This window comes from Thermobia domestica, chromosome 9, assembly GCF_964235325.1.
Source record: "Thermobia domestica chromosome 9, izTheDome1.hap1.1, whole genome shotgun sequence".
NCBI classification, from domain to species: Eukaryota; Metazoa; Arthropoda; class Insecta; order Zygentoma; family Lepismatidae; genus Thermobia; species Thermobia domestica.
In genome coordinates this window covers 235,974,815-235,981,893 of record NC_137462.1, presented here as the reverse complement: position 1 = coordinate 235,981,893, position 7,079 = coordinate 235,974,815, and the positions used below count along the sequence as shown (strand labels likewise).

General features: G+C 35.3%; 1 protein-coding gene across 1 annotated transcript; it reads left to right on the top strand.

The window, feature by feature from the left end:
- Positions 1-525: 525 nt before the first annotated feature.
- LOC145660624 (uncharacterized) lies at positions 526-6,850 on the top strand. Its single transcript, XM_081725906.1, has 3 exons — positions 526-651; positions 5,242-5,826; positions 6,385-6,850. The coding sequence occupies exons 1-3, from the start codon at positions 646-648 to the stop codon at positions 6,622-6,624; spliced, it is 831 nt and encodes a 276-aa protein (XP_081582032.1). The 5' UTR covers positions 526-645; the 3' UTR covers positions 6,625-6,850.
- The last annotated feature ends 229 nt before the right edge of the window (positions 6,851-7,079 follow it).

Below are 7,079 nucleotides of genomic sequence, written 5' to 3'. Positions count from 1 at the left end.
TGTTTACACTTCGCTGAGAAGTCATGTATGCTTGTAAAAACCAAAGCGAGAGATCGCAATGAACAAAAAGAGCTGTTGATGCAAGTTCTAATGTGATAGAGAGGGAAGAGAAGGCGAGACCGCATAGAAGCTTCGTATCTGATGAATTGAGCGGTCTCCCGAGATGAATAAGCTACTTCAGATTCCTGACTTGCACGACAGGTATTGGAAGACGTTTCCATACAGATAATGAACAAGTTGGAAAAAAAAATCATACGAAAACTTGAATACGTGAAGGTAAGTGTAACACCGGCTGATTTCTTGTGATTGGTGGGGCGAGGAGGAATTGGACCATTGGGCGAAAGTAGCCATGGATATTGAGAGAGAAAGTGATGCAACACATCAACCGTAAGGACACTTCGCTACATATTTTTCTTCCAATGCGTGATGCATCTGATCTAGTTTTCTTTCTTCTTCGTTTTTCTTCCTTTTAATATTGTTTTTCGATTACTTTTCCTGTTTTTCTACATTGGAATATGAATAATTAGATGAAACGCGTGTGCCGAAACATGGGTAGATCAGTATATAAAAGCCGCAAATAGACCTCGTTAGGCAGAAACCGACAAGCCTTCTTCGGATCAACTCATATTTTGTACTCTCTTAGTCATGAGGGTAAGTGTAGCGTTAAATCAGACTTGTTCTTTCTACGTCGCTATATGTGTTCGATGGAAACCACCTCTTTTGAAACGCAAATCAAAGCAATTCGTGGTTTGTTGTATTTTCTACTCTCAGCTTGAGATTTCAATTTTATTTGTTGTAGCTTATTGTCCATTTTCAGTACAGAGGCTATATAACACAGAAATCTACATTTTAAGGTGGGATCCGACCCACCGTAATGCGTTCCACGCTCTCCCACCGGAAATCGAACTGGGAAGCATGTGCACGAAATGAATATTGATACACAAAGAAAAAAGTGTGTGGCGTACGTAATAACGTAGGCTACATATGTAAATCCTGTAGTTTCTGGACTTACCGTATGACTATATGTAACATCTTGCTACAAACGTATGACTAAAAACGTAAGTTTTATAATCTTTTCATATAAGTGTTCCATCTATACACACTTCCGGATGAAACAAAGAAATGTATATAGGCGGTCAGGATTTCACATACAGATGGACATAAACAACACATAGTCGACGTATGCGTATGTAATATACGGAAGAGTTCGATGTCAGATATCCTGCAGCGACATGATGTAACATCTAAGCAAGGAAAAAAGGCAGTATGTATGTAGCATATGGATAACATATGCTTCGTACAAATTTCCGTAATAAACTTATGGATTCCGTATATTTGCACAATATACCGCTCTACGGATAACAAATTTTTCTCAGTGTATGACAATTAATACACAAATTCCAATCTATTACAGTTGTATCATACATTTTCCATTGATCTGATAATAGATTTTCATTTTGCGTGAAAAGTTAAATTGTTTAATAATAGTAATTACTCTCTTTCCTATTCAGATCCTTTAATGTAAATTTTAAAATATAATTTCACTTTCAAGCACACAGTAAAATATATATTTAGTTTCTAATGTGTTCTCTATGTTGCATTGCTCTCTCTAACGTGGTTTCAGTTTTTATATTACGGACCTCATATATATTAAGGATACGTAATTTATATAGTATACCGTTAAACAATTTGTTAGCATTAAACTTATTTTGTTTCATTTTAACAAAATATTGGGCTTGATGCTTAAGTAGAGAACAGAGTAAATTTACGAAATTTTCAAGAAGCTCTAGTTTGGTATTAGGGTATGATGCCACAGTGAAAGAGGATTCACTTATAATGAAACTGGTCCCTGGTTGGATGCTATGAGTTGAAGATGGTGGGCAAGCTTAGTCAAAGTTGTCTAGCAAAGGTGGACAAGCTTAGCTTCCTCTTTCGTTCCTCATTCATCCCTTTTAGGGCTACAGAGTATAATTGTGGGCCATTAAATTAATTCTTAACTTCTACTTCTTCAATTCAATACAACTCTTGGTATTGTTCTTGCTAATTTAGTTGTATTTAATTTGAACTTTAACAAGGATGTGCCTAACTGCTAGATTTCAACCTGTCTCTCTAATAAAGCAACACCTGCAGACATAGCCTGCAGTGAGATGGGCTCGATACCTCCATTCCAAGTATCGTTCTTGCACGTACCTGATATGTGCTATGGAAAATTGAGAATACAAAGACACGAAATGCTGAAATATATGTCATAAGAACAACTTAAAAATAGTTTAAATTCATTCGTAAACACTGTCGGACTTATATATGCTTGTTAAATTAAACAACAAAACTAATAGTTAAGGTGGTTATTTGGTTATACATACCTTAAGGCAGCCAGAATAGAAGATAAGTTCATTATTGAATCTTAACACAGTTATTCTTGAACAATATTGCCTCTTGCAGTTTGTGAATCCTTTAAGATACTTTCTAAAATAGTATGTCATTCTGAAGAAGCGGTACCACGATGAGGCATATAGGTTCGAACATATAGACTATAGAATCCTACAAATGAGCAATGACGAGCTTAAAAGGCCAAAAGTTGCAAGAGTATGTGAAATGTGAAAAGCTTTATTTAATACTTGTTAAAATAAAATTTTGTTGAGAATAAGGAACTATCATTTTTGTCAGAGTTTAGACAAAAGCCGGTAAAACCATATATTGACGAATGATTAGTTAATCTGTAAAGTAAGAATTACACTTCTTTAAAAGCTGTCTCTTAACTACAATGTCTCTGTTTGTACTTTAATTTTCCGCTTCACCATCCAGCTTATAGTAAGTATGGATCAATAGTTTAAGACAGATCTGAACCCTTTGATATTAGCCTCGAGATTACCTACAGAGAAAGCATATATGCTAATCACTGTAATCATAATTTTATTTAATAGCTATCTTTGTTCATATTTAGAATTTAAAATCTGAGACTTGGAAATAATTCCGTTTCTTACAACCTATGTTGAAGATCTACACTTTTTTTTCAGGCAAAAGTATATTGCTTTATCCCTTGCAAACTGCTAAACAAATTTAAACTAGCATAATAACTTTATACAGCAAAACCTGTTAACTTGGTCTCCTTCTAAGTTCACCACCTCGGTAAATTGGCCTCAATGTTACAAAACCTGCATTTTCTTATAAGGTATTCAGTACTTCTTACTCTGTAAGTCAGAAACATGTATATCTTGGAACTTGGCCGCATTGAAGCAATATTGTTCTGTGTTGTTAATGTTAAGTTTACTTCTATATGCTGAACACTTGAAAATTTACATTATAATTGATCTTCATTTCTAACAAACCCTTGTAATCATCTTCTACTGTTACATTTTGGAATGTCAGTGAATCTAAAGGAGAAGGGGAGAAAACTTGTGCGTTGGAAGTAACTTCTCCAGAAATACAAGAGGGAATAGTACTATTTGCTATATCTTAAGTTTGTATCGGGGCGTGCATGAACAGAAAGAAACTATTAATATTTTGCATTAGTCCAGTCTTGGTTTACATCACGAGTTATAACAAAGGACGGCCGGATTCATGTTGCAGTGTAGAAAGAAGTAATAATAATTAAAAAAAAGCAATTCGTTTCTGCTTCTTGGTGTGGAATGAATCGGTTTGTGAATCCAGAAGTAAGAGAAAATAGAATTGAGACGGCACCGATGTTTCGGATTTTCCGGGAACACACAATTCAATAAAAATGTAATGTTTTTTTTTTTTTTTAAAGATAATTAGTATCTTCAAATTATATTTAAATACTGGTAGCAAGATCTCATTTAATAGCAAAACTCTGGTAGATATTGTATTATATTTTAAATATATAAAGTTTTTATAGGTCTATCGCATAAATAATTGTTACAATGTAATTTTCAGTTTGAAGCTTAATATCTCTTACAGTACCGAAGCTACATTAGACGTAGATTTACATTTTATTGTGGAATTAAATAACATGAGCTCTTACACAGAAACGAACCCGAATCTTCTGCGTCAGAGCTACTTACGCTAACCATATATCAGCGAGGAAGTTTTTATATGTTATTTATAAGACTAAAATTGATACATATCTAATAAATAGTTATTGTATTAGGAATTCGAACAGGTGATGACCATTATAGACCGATTTCACTGTATATTACCTTCGGCAGCGAAAGATAGTATTTATTTATTTATTAATCTAACGTCCCACAATTATACACCAAGGCTAAAGGAGACAGTGATGATAAGATAGATGATAATGATGGAATGACGAAAGTGGGAGGAAACGGGAGAACCTTGGGAAAATCCACACACATGAGATTTGACGGCCAAAAAGCCCACTTAGTGGGTTATTTATTTATTTATTTATTTATTTTACATGAACCTGAACAAGTATTATAATGAAATCGAGATGGTAGCTAGTTTTGAATTCGTCCATACAGAGCTTTCTAGAAACGGGAAGTCACGCACTCCACGAAGTAAGCATCCATTTTTATGACAAAAATGATTGAAACCCTATAACAACTTCATATAATTGTTCGTTTCCCATCTCTATTACAACCAAACATTCAATGAGTACAGTAACTTTTCCATCTGAAACATTTTAAACCGAACACTACTTTTCTTTCACATTTCTATTATAAAAGGGCTTTCCAAAGAATATTGTTGGAAGCAATGCTATGAAACAATTAGATATATAATTTATAAACATTTTAGCAAATGATACTTTTGAAAATATTTCACGTTTTTGCTAGTGATTTTATTTCCGTAAAGTTTGCTAGAGGGCAGTGGTGGATCTAGAAGGTAAGAAAGGGGAGCCAGAATCCAGATTATGGTAGGTATACGATATCATAAGAATACTATAAACTTCCAAAAATATATAAATAGTAAAGTTAAATTATTTGTGGCACACAAAAAACTGGAGGTCTAGGCAGCCCGGGCTAGTTCCGCCACTGCTAGAGGGTCGTACATCTCGAAACTATTCAGGCTTTTTAATTTTAGATGGACTAAGATGTCAAAGTGTACATTTTTTCTTTCTTTTTTGTCACTTATACGGCCAGTCACTAGTACGTCCGTTTCCTTTCCCAAGCTTCTTGAAGCAATAAATTAAGTATATCTAACGTAAAAGAAATAAAAGAAATTTATAAATTAATAAATAATGTATGAATTTAATAGTACTTAGTTTCTTTATTTTTACTTGTTGACGCAAGAAACTTAGGACTACTTTTAATATTTTTATTTCAGTTGCTGGTAGTTCTTGCTATGATTGGGCTGGTGGCTGCTGAGCCACCAGCTGGCAACCAATACCTTCCACCAGGTAGAGGAGGATACAGTAGACAGGGAAGTCCTTCTAGCACTTATGGTGCCCCTGCTGTACCTTCTTCACGTTATGGAGCACCCTCTGCTGTCTCAGACCGCTATGCTGCCCCATCATCACAATACGGCGCCCCAGGTGGTTTCGGTGGTTTCGGAGGTCGAGGCGGAGCTGCAGCTGCCAGTGGTCCACCAGCTGCAACTGTCTCTATTCGATTTGGTGGCTCTTCCAGAGGTCGCAACGGTGGCAGACTTGGTGGAGGATCTCCATCATCTCGATATGGTGCACCAGCTCCTTCCTCCACGTATGGTGCTCCAAGTGGCCTTTCCAGTTCTTATGCTGCCCCATCCAGTTCATACGGTGCTCCAGCTGCTATTCCCGCAGCTCGTTTTGATGCTAGCTCCCTATCAAGTACCTATGGTGCACCAGCTCCATCCAGCAGGTATGGAGCTCCTAATGGAGGTGCCAATGGTTACGCCAGAGGTCGCGGAGGTCTTGATGAAGATGGTCCGTCGGTAAGTATCTAATTTCTTCTCGACAATTAATGTACACAAGATTACTTTCCCTTTATAAATATCACGACAGTATTTGGAGTTCTGAAGTGGCTTATATTGACAAAATGGAATGAAAATTGATAAACAAGAAAAGAATATTGCTTTTAAAATCATACCAATAACTTATATGACTGATTATTTATGTTTCAGTGTTCTTAGGTGTGTATGTTGCGTAGGACGAAAGGACAGAGGATAAGTGCAATAGTTAATGGCAGTCCAATTGCAATCAAATTTAATTTCAACTACTGCAAGTTTAAAAGTAAATGAATATTTTCCTATTTTTATGAAGCAAAAGGAAAGAAATTCAATACAAGGAAGTGCTTCAGTAAATTAATATTTGATTCACTTAATTTAATTTAACTTTTAAAATTGATGAAACACTTCCACATTAAATTTGGCAACTTAATAAATAAGCTATAAACAAAATAAAAATCCGATCTATTCAAAGGGAAACAAAATATACAGCATAATTAAAATATATTTTTGATAATTAAAAGTTTTTCTTTTTTTTAATTTCAGGAACCTGCTCAATATGAATACTCATACGACGTGAATGATGTGTACTCTGGCCTCGAATTTGGCCACCAGGAAACCCGAGAGTATGAAGCAGCTCAGGGCGAATACAGAGTTCTCCTTCCAGACGGCAGAACACAAATTGTCTCTTATGAGGCTGACGATTCTGGTTTTAGACCCGATATTCGTTACGAAGATCCCGCCGGTGGTTACAGCAACGGCAATGCTTTGGGTGGCCCCTACTAGTCTCTCTAATGATTCATTTTCGTACGTCTCGAAATGGAATATGCGTTTTCAGTGTATCTCAGTAACCTTAATATAGCGTAACGTTCAGGCTGGGTGACCAATATACCGTATATATGTGCAATGTTATGTTCACGTTATAATCTACCTTTTACGAATGTATGTGTGAAATGTTACTTGGTGTGTTTGAATAAGTTTCTTTTTGTAAATAAAGATTTATAACTCTAAATATAGCTTTAATTTTGTCATATCCTCTTTAAACATTCTATATACAATTGGATATTACTCTTTGTCAAGTATATTTGACAAAGCTGATGAATTTGCGCTCAAACTCGACTCGACCGATCTAAGAGTGCGACTTCCGTTTGAGTTGATATACTACAGTCATGAAATTTGATTAAAATGAGACAAGAATTAAATATTTAAATTTCACATAGGCTGCAATTGTTATAACTGAA

Bases quoted from the DNA above. Each gene is read 5' to 3' on its own strand.
- LOC145660624 (XM_081725906.1), top strand. The intron at 5,827-6,384 runs GTAAGTATCTAA...TTTTAATTTCAG, and splicing joins TTGATGAAGATGGTCCGTCG to GAACCTGCTCAATATGAATA.